The sequence below is a fragment of the Parasteatoda tepidariorum genome, chromosome 6, assembly GCF_043381705.1.
Source record: "Parasteatoda tepidariorum isolate YZ-2023 chromosome 6, CAS_Ptep_4.0, whole genome shotgun sequence".
Lineage (NCBI taxonomy): Eukaryota > Metazoa > Arthropoda > Arachnida > Araneae > Theridiidae > Parasteatoda > Parasteatoda tepidariorum.
The window spans coordinates 63208021-63232203 of NC_092209.1; the positions used below are offsets into that span (position 1 = coordinate 63208021).

Genomic DNA, 24183 nt, shown 5'->3' on the forward strand with positions numbered 1-24183 from the left:
TGCAAAATCTCCGTAATAATTGAAAATGATTAAAATTGAGTAATATTTGTTGTAAACTTAAACTGAGTTAAGACATAATTTNTTAGCGAGCAGGGGGCACAGCCCACTAGTTTGTTGTAAACTTAAACTGAGTTAAGACATAATTTGAGCTGTGTTGAGGTGAATCAAATGCATACAATGTTAAAAATACAGTCACATATTAAAGCACACAATGCTATGGCTCAATGTAAACGAAAACAGTAGTCAGCTCGATAGATGGTACAGGGCTGACAGGGCCGGATTAAGCGCACGTGGGGCCCTAGGCCATTCAAATTTTTGGGGCCCTTAGATTAATTTTTTTTCTCGTATATTTTTTATTTATTCAAATATAAAAGTATTTATATATCTTTTCATTTAAGAAAGTATATTTAAAATAAAAGTAAATGGTAATAAATTAAATTTTACTTTATTTTATTAAATTAGAACAAAAAAATAATCATAACATTTCGAAAAAATGTGAAAAATCCTTGCTTTTATTCAATTTTTTAAAATTTATTTTCAAAAAATCCATTTTAAGGGGGACCGTAATCATTGGTGGCTCCAGGTCATGGGCTAATCTGGCCTAATGGGTAATCCAGCCCTGAGGGCTGAACTTAAATTTTACGGCTACAGAAAAAAAATTGCTCGAAATACAAAATGTCTTATAATATGTTTAAAAACTTTTGATAGAGACTTTTTAAAAAGTGTTAAGGCTTTGATTCTCTTCCATCTCTTTTATTAATACTTATCACTTTCATTTGTTATGTTTGTGAAAAAGTAAAGGTTTATTAGTTTTTATTGTTATTTCTTCCTCATAATAACATTAATTAATATTTATTTGTAGAAAAGTTTTATATAAGTATAATAAAGTTCCTTTTTTTTCAGGCATTTTCAACCGGATCCTGGGTCCATTGAGACTATTTTACAATTTTAAGTATGGCTATGCATGGGAACCTATTAGGATTGCAGAAAATTTGTCACTGTTATTATGTTTCAATCTTTACCTGAATTTACTTGGCAGAGTGGGAATCAAGGGGGGGGGGGTTAGGGGGCTCTTCACCATACCTATTCTTGGAGGGATAATTTTTAAAAAAATACAAACATGTAGTTTCAAAATTGTAAACTAGATTTAGGGAACAGTCTTTGCTATTTAAGGGGGAATTTTTATTATTTTAGAGGAGGAATGATATTTAAAATTCTAATCTAATATAGCTAAACATCTTATATCATCAATGCACAACTCTTCAATAGCAAAAAATAACAAATAAGAGAAGCGTATTTACAACTTATAATTAGTTTGAGGTAAACAAGAATCTTTTTAGATGATGAATTAAATTTCCAAATCTTATTTTTTGGAGGGTTATGGGTTGTTATGTACAATTTCACATGTTTTAATCATGTTTATGTACATATTTGATTTGTGGCTTATGCCATTTGTATCTTATTTGTATGACGATACAGTTTAAATTCGAACTTAATTTATTGAAAGTGTAATAACGTGTTAAAAAAATTGAAACATTTTTATTCATTTTTATCATTTACATTCATTTATTTATTTTTTTGTGTTTATGTATACATATACCATATGCAACGAGTTTGCATGATATAAGATTTTAGCCCTTCGATCTAATTTTTCAGAGTGTTAGTTAAGCAAAAACAGCAAAGTATGCGCGATGTTTTTAATTCTCTGTAAGTATATAGTAGAACTCAGATTTTACATTTTCAATAGCATTAAAAAACGTCCTAAGCGGAGTAACGTAAAATCGGGGTAAAAAAAAAATCTAAGAAAATTTTTTAAAAATTTATACTTGCGGGATGGACTAGTAGGAAAAATATATAATCTTTACATGCTTTTTATTTTTAGATACAATTAGAACAATATCTCTTTCAAGACTTACTATTGTTTGAAAATTTGTTTTATGGTTTGCGTTCGCAAATAATTCAGAGTTGTTATGCCTGAAAACTCTTCATCACCTGTCTGCATATCCTCCGATGTATTTTGCTCATCTTCATCGTTTTTATCACTATCATCTGGAGCAGACATCAAATTAAATACTGAAGAAAATTAAAATAAAGGGGATGTATGTTGTAGTCGATATACGCGTCTTCGACTTCGGACGATCTTCAGACGTGTGATTTTTTTCCGAAAGGTAAATGTTCCTGTTGGCTACCGTGAAGCAATTAACCCCAAGAAGCTTTATTAAACCCATTTGTAGTTCATTTTAATTAATACTGTCCAACGCTGTAGAAATCAAATTCAGAAGTTCCAGAACATTTTTTTTGTTGCTTTAGAAGCATCTTGCAGGTCACTAAAATCAAGAAAAAGAAATGATTATCTAATCAGATGTTTAGTGTAGCGTTCTTATAATGATTGGATAATTTGAAGAAGATAGAAATTTGCTGGAAAAAAAATTCCACTTGCAAATTTTACAATTTAAGCTCCCATTATTTCTTTTACTACCCATCATATTAACCTCTTCATTTTGACTCAAGGGAGAAATGTCATCTCACAGACTAAAGGACAATATGATAGAATAGAAAGAATGTCAGAAAAGCTTCAAACAGCTAATAAAAAAGTCTTAAAAAAGACAGAGAAAAAGAAAATGCTGAAAAAAGTTTATACGAGCTCTGTAGAGAAAATATGATTTTGATCTGTTAGAAAAACATATAAAGAAGGATTTTCTTAAAAAGGGTAGCTTAACATCTGGGATAATTTAACATTATAAGTATAAGCAATTTTCACAGACCAGCAGAAGTTTATGCAGGAAGTGGTATAACGTACGAAACGAGCAACGTAAAACTATGCTTCCACTGTGTTTAAACTTGTGTTGCACGCATACATGAAGGGACCTATTTGTATGGAGCATATTTTCTTTTTTTCTATATGTACATGTATTTTAAAGTGGAACAGTGTTCTGCAATATATGCATCATTAAATAGAGCAAATTCATCGTGCCTTGTCAGAAAGTATAATTCTCTCTATAAAGTAGTTGCTTTTCATTATAAAGCAAATACTTTTCTCCTTAAAATTACTAATTTTCACTATAAAACAGATAATTTTAGATTGTAATTACCCCTCATTCTGATACTTCCCATTTTGAGAATATTTTCACCATGAAAGGGAAAGATTTTTATTCATAGATAGAACCACGTGCGTGTAGGGCTAGCTCGATCGAATCAAATTAACTGGACAATACATTCCAGTTATGCGAGTGTATCGTTCTGATAATGCTTAAGCCTATGCCAGTTTAAATTTATCATCAACGCAGGTGAAATAGAACATATGTTTTATTGTTCTTTCTTGCTAAGAATTAAGGCAATTCAGCCAAATAAAATGCCAATCTAATTGTAATGCGCCAATGTAATTTTTAGTTAAAATTGCAAGTATTCACTTTGTATCTCAAGTTTATACTATTCACTTGTACTAGTTGTACTAGTTTCAATTGTACTTGTTTATACTATACATATGCAACGAGTCCATTATTCTAAAAGATGGTTTTATTCCATGTACCCTACCCCCTAGTCCTTGTTCCATGTCTTTTGTCCCCTAGTAAATGTCCTTACGTGGGTTTTACTAAAAATTATCACATTTAGACTCTTACAGACTCTTTCACACCGAGCAAATAGATAGAGTTTTTCCATTCTGTGCAATGACATGCTTATATTAAGAATAATTCTTTTATCGGTATAAGGTACAAATGTCACAGGGCTAAAGAGAATAGAAGGGCTGGTTCACTCCTTTGAAGTATCTCTTGCCGCGGTCTGAAATAGAACACGTAGAGCACCTCCATNCGATCTCCGAGATCTGTGGACACAGTGACGTCATGAGGAGGGAAATCGTAGCTTCAGCTCTAAGAGCGGAGTGAACTAGCCCTTGTATTCTCTTTAGCCCTGCAAATGTCAAGTAATTATAATATACTGTATAATAAAAGAAACATTTACGATAATACCTACTGGGTATCAGTTATTCTTACTGCAAATTCAATATTTGTTGCCATAAAAAATAGAAAAATCATGAGTGAAAGGACCACTCAGTGATCACCAAACCAAAGCACTAACTCATGATTATATCGTCACACGTTGTGGGCAGTTTAAAAATACAATAAAATGTATTAGAAAACCAATCTTGACCTCAGAGTGGATGAGAAAAAAACTGCCATGGCAATTTATTAGTATTAATCTCGACTATACTCTTCCTGTATAATTTATTGAACAAGTTCAATAGTGCCGTTAGAGACTTTATTTTACAGTACTAATCACTACAAAATTTTCCTGAATTTTTTACAGTGTGCTCATAGTACTCAATAAAAGCTGTAAATTCATATTGTAGTTTCAGCATTTATATTGTTGTTCTTTTACCATTTAATTATTAAAATTAAAAAATGATTAAAATTAAAAAATTCGGCTAGTCGTAAACATCAACCCGATCGGTTTCAAGGCCACTTAATCCATTCCCTTCTCAACTCAACAGAAAAACTTTTCTTCTAAAGGCTCCGTACCATTTTTAAGAGGGGCGGGGACCGAACTTTTCCGATTTTGCCAAAAAAAAGTACCGGTGAATTGTCATGCGACGGTTCATCCCGTTAAGGTTACGCCCACACCACCCCACAACTCATTACGTCACGCCATCGATCCATTTTCCATCTCTTCTCATGTTCTCCTCAGTTCCCGAAAGCAGGAGCATCATTTTGTGAAGCCCGCAAGCCGACTCCGCAGGCAATAGTCAAGTTGTAGCGTGTTCTAAAGTAGTTACAAAAGAGTGGTTTGAGGACAAGAGAGAGAGGAGTTGAGTTATTGCGAAGCTGGATGGAATGTGAATATTTATTGTGATCGTCTGCCGTGACAGTGAGATCGTTTTCCATATAGGTTGCTAAAATATGTATCGCTGGATTATTGTGGTCGTTTTAATTCTTGGAATCAGTAAGAGTAAGTTATATTTAATTTAAATCAAATGAATTCAAGTTCCATGATTTTATCATTTCACTATTATAATAAAAATATATTCTAATTAAGTTTATGTAAATTATGAACTAATGAAAGCTAAATGGATTTTCCGAAAATAAATTGAATAAATTATGAAATTATTAATGATATTCTTAATTTCTTAATAAAACAAACATCAGGAAGATATTCAAGGAAGTGATAATGATTTGGAGGCCAGATACTAATATTGAAAAGTAGATTTTTCTTTTCGTATTTTGATTAGCATTCTTATCACTAAAAAGTAGATAATTCCTATTTCTTGTATTTTTAAAAAATATTGTATTTAATTAAAGAAAACTAGAATAAAAATTTTGCACAAAAATTCGATTTGATAGGTTTGTAGTGCTTGAAATGAATGACACTTGAAATAAATGATACTTGACTTAATTTGACAGAATGCACTGATTTTCCTCATAAATTAGTGTCCGTGATATTTTTTAAAACAATTTAAATTATTTCTAAATTTTAATTATACCTAGTTGTTCCTAACAGAAATTTAAATTTTTAACAAAAATAAAAGTTTTTTTTTGGACTCACATATTTCATTGATATTTACTTTTTAGCTAAAGATATTCCTTGAACGCAACATTTGACTTGCCTTTCATGCCTTAATAGTGTTCTTATCTAGGAAGACATTTATATTATTAGACCTTTAACCTTTTTAGACAATAATTAATCGCATACAATCATAATAATCGATGATAGTTAAAAGGAGATCTCGAATAAATTTCGGTTTCATAATTATATTCTCTTAAATTTGGCAATCTTAGTGATTTGGAGCGTTGACTTAATATTGGTACATTGAACTAATAAATTTTGCGATTGCATAAAAAATTAAAATTTATATCTCTAATCTTTTCATTTATCTAACATTGAAATGTAAATATATCTAATCATATACTCCTAAAGAAACATATTTTTTTGTGCACAGTAAGGTTTTAATCTATTGGCCTGAAGATATCATTTCACTTAATGTTTTCCTTATCGAAAAACCAATCGCGCCTCTTGTTTGAAGTCAGAAGTAGAAGTGCAACGCACTAAAGTTGCACAATAGGTAAATACACGACAGTTTGGGGATTATCTGGACATGCCATCACAATTTTGATTATCTGTTGAAGGGATTGCTCCCCCTCTTTAGCAGCCAGGCAACGTGCCCGCTAAGTCGAGCACTTTAAGGTAGAACAATTTAACGAGGACAGATGCCGCGCAGCCTTGATTCTTTCGCAGGTTAATCAAAGTGGTCACCCACTCCCTCACTGATCACAGCCAATGATGCTTGACTTTAACGATCTACTGGGAACCGTGTGTTATGATCAGTCTATTGTAGATCTTAAAGTCAGAAAATTGTATCTTAAGCAGGCATACTCAAGTCAGAAAATTGTATCTCAAGCAGATATACAAACTTGACAGCGAACAAAATTCTCAAACAACTGCGATTAAACAAAAAAGTAAAAAATAATCCACATTTTTTTCTAAATTGACTTGAATTTTACAATGCTTATGAAATCAAGCACACTAAAACCTTCAAAACATAATTTTTTATGAATGTTTGGATTTATTCAGTTTTGTAATGAGAGTTTGTTCAGTTTTGTAGAGATTTGTTCAATTTTGTAAATAATATCTATATATTTTTTAGAATTCATGGAAAATATAAAATCAAAAAACTTATTACCTAAGTGAAACGCAAATTATTATCTGTGAAGAACAAAAAAAATGTATCTAAACTGTGAACAACCATAACTAAGAAATGAACTAGCAAAACAGGGATTAAAATCATCGTAAGCTAATTTAATTTTCTGATAGGAAACTGGAAACATCATTTAAACTTCATCCTCAAATATATAGATTTACGAATATTCTAATTTATTCTTACTCTTACAAGAAAATTCATTGATCAAAGTTAATTCTCACTTAAGCATTAATTTACAAATTAAACATTAATCAAATCTTACTGAATACCAATTTTAACAAGGAATTTAAAATATATAAAAGTTTGTCCTGACAAAAAATTCCTCATTATTAAAAGCAGAAACAGAATAATGTAGAAATAGATGTTTCCTGTTGTAGAAATAGACGTTTTGATGCCAAAAATAAAAATCACATTAATGCTAAGGCGGAATAGAAACGTTTTCTTTATTTTGTTCCATTTCTTTTCATCCTTCTTTTCTCTATTTCCACTCTACAATTATACCAAAATCGAAAAAAAATTAATTACGTTACTTTCCTAGTTGTAATTTTCACTGTAGGAATTAATTGTCATACTTATTTATAATCAGTCGCAGTAAATCTGATTAATAATAAATTTTCACAAATGTTTCTCAAGAATCAACTCACATCCAATCCATTCTTTTGGGAAATTAATGTGTCTTTTACCACAGCAGGAGACTTAAATTTCAATGTTAGGCATCAGCATAATTAGTTCATATTTTAAAAGGGGTACTGCTTTAATAATCAAGGGTTTCAGTGCTATTGTGTAACAGCTAACAATGGCAGGTACGCTAAGTTTCAAAGGCAGGAAAGAGCAATCAATCACTTAGTTGCCTCTATGCTGTCAACGTTTTCTTCTTGAAGAGAATTAAGATCCTTTGCTTGTAGAAGACTCGAGAAGATAAACTTCCACTTCGGAAATGAGGTTGTGGAATGTGCCAGGAAATTCCAAACACGAATTACTTCATTAATGTGCAAGGAGTGTTTCTCCATTTAAAACGATTTTTAGCTCAGGTATCGTTTTGTAAAATCATCGAACAAAACGATGCAAATTTTTACAGTCAAAGTTAAGGTTAGAAACAGCTGATAAGCATATTTTTACAATAAACGGGAATGTTTTAGAGGAAGAATCTAGAAATTGTAACTTACCAAGTATAAGAAAAACGACATACGGAGTAAAAAATGAATTAAAGATGAACAAAAGGGGATGGAAAAGCTCGATTTGTTGTATTTTGCTTAGTATACCAGATTATTTATCAATATAAAGTTTTAAAATTAGTAACAAAGTTTTTCAACAGATGGTGCTATTTGCTTTTGACTGAGAGAGGTGTGATGCAATGTTTTCTGTTTTCAAAATAACCATTATTTACGGCAAAAAAAATGGAGAGAGGAAATTAACAAACGCTTGCGCAAATATTTCATTCAGAATGACCTAACGTGCAGCTCATAATATTGTTTTATAGTTTTTTGAGCTTCATAACAAATTTTACTGTTTGGTGAGACCGAAATTGGTTTCCTACACAGAATGCAGCAAAGTATACGTTTCTGCCTCGATTCATTTTTCTTAAACTTTTTTCTTCTTTTTTTTCTTATGTTTACTCAATATTTCCTGTGAGTTTGTTGTCTTGGAATGCTATGCTGAACCTTAACCACTACCATTTGTGCTATGGTTCTGACATTTGGACACAGCGACTATAGGGAGAAATTTTGACCCCGATCCTAAAAATTGTTTAAAAAGTTTCGTTTGAAATTTACAAAGTTTAGAAAAAAAATACAAGGTCAGTCATAATATGGTGCTTCAAACTGATTATAAAAATGGTATTAAATTAACCAATGGTTAACCACCTTTCGCGTGGACGAACTAAAAAATTGCTCGTACAAACACTTGAATCGGAATGATTTAATGTGCAACGAAAAACACTGTTTTATTGCTTTTCCAGCTAGCGACACATTTTGTTGATGAAGTGTATATCTATTTTTAAAGCTTGGCGAGAACAGTATTGCTCGTTTCATGAGCAGAAATAAGTAAAGCCTAAGATATTATCTCATTTCAAATTTTTTAAATAAATTTTCAGAACTGTTTGTGTCTTTTTTTTGGCACTCGATAACTACACATTTTTTCAAGAAATCGACTTTTAAATTTCTTTATAGTAGCAAGTTAATTGAGGGCCAATTGTAACTGAGAAAAATGATATGGTGTCAGAAATTAAGCAAACGCCTTATGCAGATAACCGTAGACTTGGACTTTGAACCAAAAACATGAACAGATGTAGATTACCAAGGAGAGGAAAATCTTGAGAACCATTTTTGAACCAGTCAGAGAGAGTGATGTTTGATGAAGGAAATTTAATCATGAAATTTAAAAGCAGTTAAAAGGAAAGGATATTATAAACTGTATAAATTCCAATGGTTATGATACGTAGAAAAACGGTAAAGGTAAAGGTACGTAGAAAAATGGTAAATGGTTACAGTACACCTACGATCAAGAATTGTACCTATGTTGTGTTGTACGTATTTAATATAATTTATTCATAATTCAATGAATTATTTTGTATGGATTAGACTTAGTAGTGAACTGTAAAAAAAGAAAGAGTTGGATATAGAAACGCAAACTAATGAAACGTTTAGGTGAAACAATATACTACGCGTATTGACAATTATAGAATACAATATAGCGAAGTAGTGAAAAAAATCCAAACACGCGAATTTGCAAAAAGTAGAGATTTAGGTATTATTAAATGAATAATCCCAAGAAACTGAGTCGGAAAGATGAACTCGATAATATAAAGATTTCATTTGTTCAAAACAAATGTTTCGAAAGCTAAAACATAGGCGCCCATTCTCAAAACTCACCAGACGTGAATGAGGATAGCTAAAGAGATTTGAAACAGATAACGTAAATTTGGTAACGAAAAATGAAAAGAAAAACTAAAAAAAACCACGGTAGCCGTAAAAGGCGAATCGGAGCAAAATGCATTTCCTCACGCTACGTCAAAATGATTTCTACCCCAACTAAATCAGCTCATATTGATGCTCTGGAGCCCTGGAATCTTGTTTCACTCATATGAATATATATTTCTTTGTTAATAACGTGAGTTCCTCACCACCTCTCTAAAGCGCTTGGACGTACAGTGCATTTTGCACTGATTCACCTCTTTGGGAAGCTGCGGTTTTCCTCATTTTGTTATTTGAAACTTTATTTATTTTTTATTTTCTGTTTTCAGTTTGGTTTTTCATTATCCATTTTTTGGCCACTTTACGTTTTTTTCTTTAAAATCTCTTTAACCACATTTACGTCCATCGAGTCTTGAAAATAAGCTCTTATCTTTGAGCGCTCAAAACATGTAGACTTCTTTTTTGTGTATATTTTGAAGCAAATAAAGTTTTTATAAAATTAAGTATTAAAGTATCACATTTTACTTCGAAGAAGACCATACAATAGTAGTGATAAAATTCACAAGAAAATGTACTAATCATACATCCTCAGCTCTGCATCAAACTATAAATAACAATAAGGCTTCTTGTCGTGAAACTCAAAACTCATTTTGCAAGGAGACGTATAAAATGATAATGGATTGGAAATTTAACGTAGAAAAATCTTATGACAATGATGATGGGAGAGTACATTGCATATGTATAAACCCGACCGTCTTGATAATATTTCGCTTTTTGTAAGATTTTCTTCAATAACTCATTATTAATTCATGAAGAGTTGCTAAAGAACAAAAGAAAAAAAAATCCTCGATTCATTTTTTGTAAAAGAATCGATGCGGAAAAATCGATGTTGAAATGAAATGCAATACATCAAACATCTCTTTATGGTAATTAGTGATTGGCCGAAGAAAGAGATAATTACGTTATATTTGGTTAATTAACTGTTTTATTAGCATCTGTTATTAATTTTATTTGCTTTTAGAAGCTGATTAAATGAAAAAGATTTTGATTTAATTATGTTCCGCTATTTATTTAAAACGAAAACAATTTGAAATAATTTTCCATGACTTAACTTTTTTCTATGACTTAACTGTATTTGGTAAGTTTAGTTATAAAAAATTATGAATAGTTTACTCTTGAATAGTTTACAATAAAAATTGAATTAATTAAAATAAAAGTACAATTTGCGATTATGTATAAGAAACAAGTTCCTTTGTATTTATAGCATTTTTTTTAAAAAAAGCAACCTTTATTTATATTAAAATGATAAACTAATCTTCACTTTAAAAATTAAATCATTTCCACCTTTTTGGTATTCTTAAAATTAATAGTACCGCATGTCCCAAAAATTATCAAAGATGAGAAAATTCAATTCAAGAAAAACTTGATGAAATTGAAATATAACGGTTCATTGTTATCGAATCAAGAAACCAGATTATTTATTATATTATTAACCAGATTATTTATTTATTAAAAATTTTAAAATTAGCAACAAAGCATATGAGCAGGAGATGCAGTAGCAGAGGAAGATTTTAAATGGAGGCTATTAAAATACTCACCATTAACAACTACAACGTCGTACGACGAAATTAATATTTACCCACTAAAGCCTTTTATTTGGAATAATCTGACTTTCAGATTGTTAATGAGGGTGAGACTTGAGGGCTAACTAAGAATGTATTAAAATTAAAAAATAACTGAAAAAATTACAATGTTTTTACCAGTACTGCTCTAAGTTTACTTTTATTTTTAAATATATTTAGAATTTATCATAATTTTGAGTAATTCAATGTAACTAAAATTTTTAGAAAAGAGAAAGGAAATGTGAGAAAAGATATTTGCAGAATTAATAAGTCGCATAGTTCAATTTGAGACACTAATCATTCTATCGATTGCATTTCAGCCGACCAATCATATTGGACCAATTTATCACACTGCTCCTTAACATTATCTTTTGAACATTTAGTAAAGATAAGGCATGGATATATGGCCCTAGTAATACGAATTATTACGCAACATTTTATCGGCAAAATTTAATTTTTATTGCAAAATCTTATGTGTTTCCAATATATTAGTGCTAAAAGCAGTATTTGATTGAATCTTAGCTTCTAAGAAGACCTGTTTTTCTTAACATAAACCATAAATATTAACTTTTAATCATTATTATTGAATCCAATCGCGTAAATATTTTGCAGTTTTCATTTGTTTGTTTAACCCGATTTGTACACGATAACAAGAAGCTCTTAAGAATTAATTATCAAAGTGAAACTTCGCTCGATGGCACTATAAATAGAAAAAGGTCTGAATTTGGATATTGACAACTTATAGAAAGATAAAGCATGTTTATGTTATAGACTGAAGTTTAAAAAACAATTCTTTAGAAGAGAATTGTATAGTTATTGATTTTTTTCTATGGAGGTACATTATTGAATTTTATTTTTTGAATAATTGGTAATTATTTCTAACGCTTAAAAAAAGTGGTTTTAAAAAAATAAATAAATAAAATGATAGCCTATATTATTGTAGTTAAGAAAAATATTTATTATTTCGTGAAATACATTTACTGTCAATTTAAAAGCTTATTGCTAAGCACTTGTTGTTTTGTAATTGGTAAACATTGCTTGAAATAGAGAAGTTAATCTTTTATAAGATGTAGGATATCACATTTTACCCTCCAAGTATTAAAACAGTAGAACTCACAAAACTCTCTCTCTGTAAAAATAATTTTTTATATCCTTAAAACGGGTTTACAATTAAATAAAACATTTGCAGCAAGCATACAGCTATTACTCTTATTTAAAAAGGTATTAACAACCAGTTGTTGTTTAGAAATTTCTAAACACTGCTTTGAACAGGGATGGGAAATTTTTATAAGATGTGGGATATCACATTTTATCCTCAAAGTATTGAAACGATTGAATAAAACAAAGTATTGAAGAAAGTTTCCAAAACTTTCTCCCTGTAATTCATTCTTAATATCCTTCAAACGAGTTCATGAATAAATAAAACATTTGCAGCAAACGTGCATCTGTTATTCTTATCTCTCAATTTCAAATTATATTTCCGTAAATACATCTAAATTAAAAGCATTTAAAAAAATATAGGGCTAACGCAATTAAAACACTAAGACAGTTTCGTTCTAAAGTAATTCGAAGAATGTCAAACTTACTCGTGAAGTGTTCCAGAACTTCCTTTATTTTTTCAGCCCTATTTCATATCACTTACAAGTCCCACACGCCGTCAATCCCACACACGCTACCTTGCGTGCTCGAAGATTTCACGAAATATCGGCAAAATTTGTGGTGGGGTTATCCCAGTTCTAGTAATTTGTTCTGTTTCTGTTAACCCCTAGTAAACGTCATTTGTTGTATTTAGATATCCTGTAGATCACCTTTCAAAAGTCAATATTATTTATGTTTATTTTTGGTTGCCGTATTGGAGCTCGAAGGTTATTCCACCCTCTTGTTAATAATGTAGAATTAATATTCCACGTGATTGTTGGCAAAAAGTCATTGTTTTCTTATGTTTATTTAAATTGTTGTATTATTAGCTTTGTATGGATGTAACATCGAAAACGAATTAACGATTCTAAAAAACTATTAATTTTTCTTGCTGGTTTTGGAAGTGTAAATATAAGATTAACGTAATGAATTTTGCACGATTTTTCATGATAATTTTTAAGCATTTGTTTAGGATATCAAAATTCGTTTTTCGCAAATGCAATGTCAATGAAATAAAAGCTAAACACCATTAATATTTTGATAAATTCATGAAGTTTTTGAAAACCAGCACACCTTAGAAAGCTGATTCTAAAAATGTTGCAGCACTTCACAAAACTTAAATTTGAAATAAATTTAAATATGGAAAACATGTTCTTTAATTCATTCTTTAGTGGAATTTGAATAACTTAATTCATTTAATTAAAATAGAATTTTTAGCAAATTTGAAGAATTTTCCTTTAAATTAAAAACAAATGCTATAAAAGGAAACTAGTTTACTTTTATAATTAAAAAATTTGAAATTAAAATCAATTATCGAATATAAGTTTTTTTTTGCCACGAATGAAGCACTATGCTTTTAATAAATAAAATATTAGTGTCTATTAAAATGTAGTAGTGTTTTTCTACTGAAAACCCATAGAAGTTTGAAACACATTATATTTTAATAAACCACAATCTTCGAATAATCAGTTCAACTTTCATCAACAATATCCATATTATGAACTATGGAAAACTTGCTGCAACTATACTAAGATGTTAAATTGAGCTATCTTTCAGCCCAAATTCAACCAGAGTATGAAGTAAGTAAGTTTTAAAATAAATAATTTTTACTAAAATATTGTTCAGCGGGGCTCAGCGTTGTCAAATTTGAACCTAATTGAGGGTTGAATAACCTTCGAGCTTTAACACGGCAACCAAAATTAAGCAATTATTAAGACTCCAAAAATTTATTAACAGAATCTTTCAGAAAATACAGCTATCTCTATCACTCAATTACTACTCAAATAACAGTGTAGTACACAACAAAGGAAGAGCTTCAGGTGAGTCAATGATCTAACTTATGTCAGAACACAACTACAGTTACAAGCAGCCTATTAACTGCTCTCTGACTTGGACTGAGTCTGTATACGGAGGGCCTGTTCGCGAAGTGGACAACTTATTCCTTCACCTTTGATGATGTCCTTGGGTGACTGTAATATGACAGTAAGCAGAAAATGGCGAGAGAATTGCAGAGGCAGTAGAAGTCATAATTCTAAACGTTACGACATTAGATACTATCTGAGTTTGAGTAATCTAATGTTATGTTACAGTAAGTTAAGATAAGGATGGGGGGGGGAGGCACACTCCCGAGTCAGGGATCACCCTATTGGTCATTTCCCCTTCTCAGGAAATATGCACGATTAAAAGATTGAGAAGACGCTTACAGCAATAATATTAATCTAGCATGAGTGTGACTGAGAAATCTGAGTAAAAATTAGGTTTAAGACTAGGGGTCTGACTAGGATTCCGGACTCCTGAGTCAGGAATCACCATAATGGTCTTTTCCTCTTCTTAGGAAGTATCTATGTGAAGTAAAAATTGGGGTGACTGTTTGTAATATTTCGAGATAATTCCGTCTGAAAAGAGGAAAGAAAGTGATTTTGTTATAGTCTTTCATGACATCTATTAGTTCCGTATTTAGTGGATTATTAAAACCAGCTGGGTCTGAGCTTTTAGCGTTGCCATAGATTGTGGCATTAAGTTTATTTGTGACGTTACTATTGGTTTCAATCTTAAGATCATTCCTGATAGCAGCGTTTGGAAGATAATATGATGCTCCAGTTATTCTTCTTAATATTTTGTTTTGAACTAATTCAAGCTTGTTCATTTATGTAGAATTTATGCAACCCCAGATTGGGCTTGCATAAGTGAGAATAGGTCTTATACATTGGAGGTATAATAGTTTCCTTAGATTTAGTGGGAGTGTCGAATTAGAATTTAAAAGAGGTCGTAGGCAGTTATAAGCCGCATAGGCCTTATTAACTATTTTCTTGATTTGAAAATTCCAAGTCACTTTTCATTAATTGTTAGGCCCAGGTTATTTGCATTGTCTGTAATTGAAGAGAGTTATGTCATCATCAATTCTTTTGTGTCTCATTTCTTCTTCTTATGACCATCATTAGGGATTTTTCCTTGTTAATAGACACTTTGTTGTCACCTCACCATTTTTTAACGGGTGGCATGATTGCGGCTTGGTTTAGACTCATAGATCTCATTGCGATAGCTGTGTCGCCAACATAAAAGGGTATTAAATAGTTTCCGTTGTCATTGTTGATGAGAAAATCACTGGTGTAAATTAGATAAAGCACGGGTCCCACCTTGTGGCACACCGGCTTGGATGTATCTTTTTTCGTACAGCTCTCCATTGAGTCGAATCTGGAAGGTTCTTTTAGACAGGTAGTAGTCTAGCCTTTTTATCATAGAAAAAAGAAGATTCGGTTTGATCATCTTATGTATTAAGGCTCTATGCCAGACGTTGTCAAATACTTTGGCCACGTCTAGCATGAGCAGGGCTGTAGCTTCCTTTTTAAATATGCCTTCGCTTACGAAGTCAAAGAGTCTAATTAACTGTTTCATAGTAGACAACTGTTTGCGGAACCCATATTGTTCCTTAGGGATTAAAGTAAGGAGCGGTTCCACTCTGTTGAGTATAATTTGGTTAAAATCTTCCCTAAAGTAGGGAGAAGGCTAATTTAAATTCCTATTTAGATAGGCTAAGCGAGGAAACCCAGGAACTTTTGACATGATACTATACAATTCTCATATAACTTATAAATATTAGTCTTATCACTTCGAAACCCGAATTTTCCATATCTATCATTCTGTTGCCAAAAAGATTCTTTGGCCAAGTAGCTTAGCTTATTGTCAATTTGTAAAAAAAAGTCGCCAAACCGATCTTCCAGAAGAAATGCATTAGACGTTATTTTCTCTCAGAATTACATTAGAATTACGCTACTTTCTGGCAAATATTTTGATTAAACTAGTTATTTACGGTTCGTCTGAGATATTTAGCTTCATAACAAAATAATATTTACAAAATTATACATATATTTAAAAATTTTATCACTATTAAAGATGCAGCAAATTTGTATAATATTATGGTTCAACCTTAAAGGATATTTCTTAGTATATATATATGCAAAAAAAACGAGAAACCTTTCTTTCTATACTTTATGTAGAACTACATTATTTCACCATTGAGTTAGTATAAATTCACATGATGACTAATAAAACTTTATGAAAAACATATTTATTTACAATTAATGGATCATAATTACGAACGCCTTTGAAGAGTTTTGCACAGATTAATTCGCGATTACAGAGTAACCACTGCAAGCTATTTTTTCTTCACGCATAAAAAAAATTACCCGTTCCCTGTATCTATTGATCTAAAAAAATCATCTCTCATCTCGTTTCCTCATTCCTTGAGTTTTTTTTCTTTCGTCACTTCGCTAACAAACAAAAACCATCCTTTGCTCAGTTGTCTGGCAGTTATGAATTTTTCAATATAGATTAAATTTATTGATTAGTTGTATTGATCAGGTTAATAATGATTGAGAATTTTATTGATAAAGATGATAATGATTGGGGTTTTTAAAGTTCTATCAAAATAATAATACTAACAAGTAATTTTTTATGTATGTCCGATGACCCTGTTAGGTATAACTATTCATTGCAAAGATGTTTAAAAAGTATGAAATTTTCTCATTTTTCGGTAACGAAACTACCTATTAAAACCTAGAAGAAGCTGTTTCATTTACAAATAAAAGGAATAATTTAAAGCTTAAAAATAAAAACTGAGTGAAACTTTTTTTTAATCACAAAAATGAAAGTGAAATTAAAACTGAAGCATGCATTACACCAGCAAATTACTCTAAGATAATTATCAATATAATAAAAAAACTCACTATATTATTGATATAATATAACTCTAAAATGTTGCTTAGTTAATGTAAAAAAAACTTTTGCTAATGGAAATTTAATATACAAGTACTCGCAAAGTTTAATTTCTTCAGTTGCTACAAGCTATATGAAAAGCCCACGCATGTTTCAAATTTACAATTTTATTTCTATCAAATGCTCAAGTTTATATCTTAAGCACACAAAAACATGAGCAATACAAAAGTAAACAGTGAAGTTTTATCGGTTTGTGGGATTTTTTTCCGCTGGAAAATAAACTAAACAGAAAAAAGATAAGTTTTTCAAAATTTCGAAACATACATTTAAATTTTTTTTTTTAAAAAAAATAAGATCTTCTCTCACAAACTTAGTGTCTTAAATAAACAAAAGCGCCAAAACTAATATTTGAAGTTCTGAAAAAATAATGTTTTTTTTTTCCTTCATTTTTTTAAAGCCTACAAACAACATATATTTTTTTTATTGAAAAACAACTTTCCTTATGGTTAAAAAATTAAAATGCAGTATATATTTATCTAGAAACTAATTAATCAGTTTTTTTTATTAGTTTTTAAAAACCTGAGGAATTAATAATAAATTTTTTTACGCCTAAGTTTTAAGCGGAATTAAGTACTTATTTTATATGAAATTTTGTACTGACAAATACTATACATAAATGAGATTGTTAAAATGTAATTTTTTTTCAGTATAACTTGTTCTTTGCTAAAAAAAATAATAAATTAAAATATGCAACATGCTATGTATGCAGCATAAAAAATATTCTTTAAGGACTGTTCACAATATATAGTTTTACAATCGCTCTAAAATATTTCCCAATTATTTAAATGTATTATATACATTATATACAACCCAAAATGTCATCAAATGTAATTCATTAATCAGCTTCTACAGAATTATTTTTCTTCCAAAAAAACTTGTTTTCGTTGCTTTTAGGGAACAGGTAAAAGTGGTTTCCAGCCGTTATTTATACGATTATGCCAGGTAATTGATTGATTCGTTTCGCCTCCTGATGACCACAAATGTCGAAGGTCAGTTGGCCACATGCCATTAAAAGCATGAAGTGTTCCAACAATAAAGCACTGATTTTATTTCCGGAAAAGCGGTAAATCTTGATGACATTAAATGCTGTATCGATAAAGTTTTTAGCTTTTTTCACACATAGTTTAACTCTCTCTGTACTTCTATGATAAATATTTTCCACTTACCTTTGTCAATAATAAATAACCCGCAAAAAGGATTTTTTATTACCTATTTATCTAACTTACTGAGCTTATTCGTAGAGGTTACTTTAATATATATTTTTGGAATCCTTTTCTAAAATTAAGATTAAATTGTGTCCATTAGGGATAGTAAATTAATATTACAGTGAAATAAAACAAAAACGCCAGAAATACAGTCATGATTTAGTGAGGTGGGACTAAGACATCAAAACCTGTTTGATTATCAGTAAAGCGAAAGACGAATATTAGAAACAATTCCAAGTTTTACAAGATAACCAACCCTTTGAACTGCCATTTTTTCCAGTTATCTTATGTTAATATGTATGGAACTGAGAGCTTAGTTTAGTTTTCTGACTAAAATTAATTTGATTTTTATGACGATATTCTTGGTGGGAAGGCTGATGGAATTTTCGAAATTTAACCTACTGTAAGGAATTGGCCATAGACATGAACTTCTATGTTTATGGATAATCAAATTTATGTAATATGTATTTATTACAATAAATAAACTTTATGACGCACAGGAGTAATGAGCTTTCCAATGTTAGCTGCTCTTCTTGAACCTACTCTAACCTATACTGTTACCCTCTATTACGTAAACAGAGTCCTAAATTGTTTGTTTATTTATATATTTTGTTTTTTAAGTTATCATCAGATGTCCACACAAAGCACGGGTAAGAAAATAGTTTCCCATCGACATTTAAAAAGAATGAAGTTGGTGGTAAGTGTTACTGTGTCCAGTCTTTCCAGGGTTAGCTTTGCTTTCTGACCCTACGCTAACCTTTACTGTTACTATACTACCCTTATTACGCAAACAATGGCCTAAAATATTTTTTTATTTGATTTTATTATTTTAAGTTAGCAGATGCCCATACAAATCATAGGTGATAAAATAGTTTCCAATCTCATGCAGTTCGTAGTAGGTGCACTTACCACGGTCTAATAAAGGGTTAAATAGGTTTTTACGTTGTCTTCTTCACTTATAATTCGAAGCCTATCGATAGGGTTTATGCTTCTTCTTCGCTTAAACATTAATTTGTGAATGGTTATGTGAATATTTTTATGACTTTATTTTTGACGAGGATTCTAAAAACATATGTTACGGATGGTCGTTACAGAACACTCTGCATTTAGCTATTACTTGTTTTATATAATGTCAAAAAATTTAATTGATTAACCAGGTTTAACGGAATTACTTTTCTATTAAAAGGAAAAGGTAATTCAAATGCTTTTTGCGAACAGGTGAAAGTGGTTTCGAGTGGTTGTTTTTACGATTATGTCGCGTAATGGAAGGATTCATTCCGCCTTTTGATGACCATAAAAGTCGTAGATCAGCCGGCTACAAACCATTAAAAGCGTACAGAGTTCTTGCGATAAAGCAAAGATTTTATTTCATGAAAGGGAATCAATCTTGATGACATTAAATGCCGCATCGATAAACTTTTACTTTTTTTCTCTTCCTAAACTCAGACCCATTTACCTTCTGTAATAATAAATGATCTCTAAAAATACGCACTTCGTATTTTTCCTTCTATATTTGTTGTTTTCATTATCTAGCTCTATTTAAATTACATATAATTCATGTGAAATATAAAAATGATTTTTTTTCGAACACTAAATGATATGAATTAGATGTAAAATGTTATGTTTTCTTTTTTGCTTGAAATTTCTTTTATATTTTTCTGCATCGAAAAGCGTTAATCTTTTATTACGTAGTCATTGGTTTATGACGTAGTTACGGATATGGCACGAAACTCGCATCGAAATAAAATGTAAATAACTTGTAATGCGCGCGCATTAATGAAATGGATACAACTTGAAATGTAGGTAGGTAGGTACTTTATTTATGTTGCACTAGAGCTGCACAATGGGCTATTGGCGACGGTCTGGGAAACATCCCTAAGATTGATCCGAATACAGGGCATCGCAATTTTGATCCTCTGCAGAGGGAATGACTCCCCTGCTTTGGTAGCCTGATGACCTGCACGCGAAGTCAAGCATTTCACGGTAGAGCAGTTTAACGAGGACCCATACAGCGCACCCTCAGTCCCTACGCAGGCTGATCAAAGTGGTCACCCACCCGCTTACTGGCTGTTGCCAGTGATGCTTGACTTCAGTGTTCTTCTGGGAACCGTGTCTCTACGATCAGTTCCCTGCAGGACACAACTTGAAATGTACATCTAAAAATAGACAAAACCTCAAAATACACGATGGTGAAACTATACATAGCTTAAATTGTGCTTAAATGTTTAGTTTATGTTTTAAAATACATCAGTACAATGGAATAAATTAGGGAAACAGTCAATCAGTATAAATAAATCAGTGATTTTTTTGTTTGAACCGTAACAAAAATTTAGGCACGAAAAATAATTTAATGGCAGCTACATATAAAAGTATGAGTATAGCGATTTTTCAGTATCGTTGTAAAAGTGGAATTGTTATTAAGAATTTCTGATAAATTTTATTTAGTGAATTGAAATTAGTTATCTTGATTTAACGTCCTTACAAAAATTTAAAGTGTTTTTAGGGTTTATTTGAAATTAAGTTTGATGTATTAAAGTAGATTTGAGGTTCATTTAAAGTTGACTTAAACAACCTTAAAAATCAACCTCCCTGGGCTCATAATCAAGGTGTATAAAGTTGTTTTATTCATACTCGAGGTTGTTTTGAGGTTGATGGAATTTTACTGAAGAGCAACCAGCTTAGAGAGGCTGTTTTTGAAGTATACAAGTAATTTATTTCTTCTCTTCAAGCAAGCAAGCATATTTGTAGTGAGAATAATTTCACACGATTTTTGAGCTACATTATGAGGTTGATTACATAAAGTGTAAATGAGGTTGAAATTGAGGTTTATTGATGATTTTGTTTTTGGCTCAAAACACAACCTCATTTCTTACCCAGATGTATTTTTTTTTACATCTGACAACTTCAAAAAAACCTCGAGAACACCTTTTTTGCAAGGGCGTATTTTGTATTTAAAAATGAAATAACAGAACAATATTTCATACATTATGAGTTTAAAAATCACTTACGAAAAAACGAATTCAGACTATAAAATAACTCTAATTAGATAAACACAAGTATGAATTTTTTTAAAAAAAATAAGCTCTTTATTTTCAAGACAAAGGATCTGTTCATTCAAACGAATTTAAGTTGCTAAAAAAGTTCCATTAAGTATTAAATCGTTACAAAAAAACCACATACTGTTTCAAATTAGAAACTGAACAAGTCAGTAATTGAAGTGTTGTAAGGATAATTAAGTAAGAATGTAATTAAGAGCTGACAAGACATTTATTGAATTACTGAAAACTAATCCAGGTGAAACAAGACTGAAGACATTTTTTAACAAAAAGAACTTTGGAGAGAATATTGGAGGGCTCTTTTTGTACATTCTTGTCGGGAAAACCTAATAATTGAAAATCGATACAGTAAAAATAATTGATGTTGAATCTAGAGACACAATGTATGTGCTAATTTGTTTGCAAATATTATCTGTTTAATAGATTTTAATTTTTTTTTATTTGCAATACAATATTTAGAGGTTTATATAATTTTGTATGTTCTGCTGGTTTCCTTTTTTCAGGGACAGATATTACTAAAATAGTTCATAAATAGTTATGGTAAAATGGTATAGTTATGGTAATAATAGTTATGGTAAAATAGTTATGCTGAAATAGTTATGGTATATTTGTTATTCTTCAATTAAATAAGCTTTCAAATTTCAATTCTATGTCAATCTTTTTACATTTTTATTAATTGTTTTTACTTTTCTTGTTTTCTTTTCATTTCCCTTGTTTTCCTTTTTATTTTTTTTATTTTTATTTTTCTTGTTTTTATTTATTAATATATATTAAAACAAAATTATAAGAGTTCCTGTTTTTATTTATCAATAAATTATAAACAAATTATATCCTTTTTATTTGAAAGTTATTGCATTTTTATGTTTTTGAAAAAAAATTTCTCCCTCATTTTGCATTAAATAATAATTATTTATACAATGTTATCGAAATACTTTTTCATCTTCCTCGAGATCCTTATTTCATAAGCTCGTGCTTGATTTAGAAACTTAAAATTACTAAGTTGTGTAGAAAAATGCTCAGGGAGAATGATGGAATAAAAAAATTAACATTTAATAATTAGTTTGAAAAATATTAAATGTTAAACTGGAAGTAAGAAATAACACGAGATCCGCTCTGCAGTCTACTAAAAGGCAACTACTGAAATAAAATTTAACATGCTGAAAAAGCAATTTTTACTCATAAACTCATCACAAGTTTTCTTTCCTTCAAAGTTCTGATTTATTTTAAAGTTATTGCAATTTTATGCTCTTTTTAAACGTATTTTTGTCTCCTATTTCGTATTAAATAATAATTATGCTAATAGGGGTGATTGTACTTAAAATTTTTGAATGTTTCCTAATTAATTCTCTTTTTTTCCGGTTGTTAAAATATCACAGCAATTTTTTCCCTATTTTTTTAAAAAGAAATATACAAGTTTTCTGTCTTAACAGATCTTGTTAGCCAATCTTAACAGAAAGAAGAATCTGTCTAATCACTAGTTAAGAAAGTGGTAAGAAACATATTAAAATCCGTTTGATTGCCTGAAAATCACCACGTTTTTAATCATCACACAATCCCTCTTTTTTTTCTTCGGCAGTCATATTATCTTTCATGTTTTCAGTTCCGTCTTTCTCAATAGTAATTAACGAAATTTGATTATGGTTTTATTTCTACTTCGTTTTTATATTAATTTGCGGAACTTAATGTGCATACTTTTTGGACTTCCTTTTCGACCAGGATTTTAAAATTTATAATTCAGGTAAACAATACGGAGAAAACCAACCAAAAGAAACTTTTAAATTCAGTATAACGTGAAAATGTTTGTTATTATATAATATTTAATCCAAAAAATAAAGTTTTAAAATCAATATCAGAATAAAATTTTTTTAAGATGTGATTCCATAAATAGAGTTGTATCGAATTCCTTTTTTGAAGTTTAAAGTTTTTGATTTAAACTGAAAAATATCAAGCCTAAGTTTTGGTTATAGGTTGTTCTTTTAAATATAGAATATAATTTTTTTTTCATTTTAAAAACATTGCTTCATTCAATTTTTCCTGCAATTACTGTAAAATTGTTAACAACTGAAAATTATTTAAGTGCTCATTTTTCCTTTGTTTAAAAATTTAATTCTAAAAATAATTGTATTCTAGAGCAAAAAAATTTTTTTAGATAGAATTTTTTGTAAAACTTTCCTAATCTTAAATGTTAAAATATCAAAAAAATATAATATATTTACGAAATTAAAAATATAATAAGGTAAGTTAAATTCCATTTTAAATTTTAGGAAAATAAATGAAGATAAATGAAAAATCAAAATTACATACTTTAAAATCAAGAATGATAACAGATATAAATAAGTCCCCTAACAGAACGGATTTCCAATAAAATATAAAGCAGATGAAAAAAATATTCCGTTACAATGGGAAATTCAAAAGATGAAAAGAAATGTAAAAAACTCACTTAGCAAACGAATTTCTAATGAAACAAGGATCAAATGGATAGACGTTCCGTTAGAGAAGGATATTCAAAATTTGGCTGAAATAACAGTACTTAAGTTAAGAAGATCATATCCTTGTGTGGTTTTGACAAAATTGGTTTTACTAGTAATGAAAGGTCTATTCATAATTTATACAGAAAGAGGAATTACACAGTATTAGAGCATTTTTCACACAATTTGCAAACCATTAAAAAACAGATGGAAAGAAGTTGCTTTACAAAAGGTTAAGAGTTCGAATATCAAAGTTCAGAAGAAAAGTTTGAAAGTTCAAGAATGTGTATCCACCTGCAAATTAGGCAACATTAAT

General features: G+C 30.0%; 2 protein-coding genes across 11 annotated transcripts in view; one reads left to right on the top strand and one right to left on the bottom strand.

Annotated features, from left to right (window-relative positions):
* LOC107436498 (sulfotransferase 1C2A) overlaps nucleotides 1–24183 on the bottom strand; it is a 128555-nt gene that overhangs the window by 27383 nt on the left and 76989 nt on the right. The window contains exon 1 of one of the 10 annotated variants that reach the window (XM_043050690.2): nucleotides 12812–14021. The exons of 8 other annotated variants lie outside the window; for them this stretch is intronic. Coding sequence is in view for 1 of the 2 variants with exons in the window: in XM_043050689.2 (XP_042906623.1) it covers nucleotides 11202–11204 (3 nt within the window). In the remaining variant the exon portion in view is untranslated. Of the gene's footprint in view, nucleotides 1–11201; nucleotides 11515–12811; nucleotides 14022–24183 lie in introns of those variants that run through there. One more of the 10 variants, XM_043050689.2, reaches the window with a different exon arrangement.
* LOC107445793 (uncharacterized) overlaps nucleotides 1–24183 on the top strand; it is a gene marked incomplete in the record, with an annotated part of 113617 nt that overhangs the window by 780 nt on the left and 88654 nt on the right.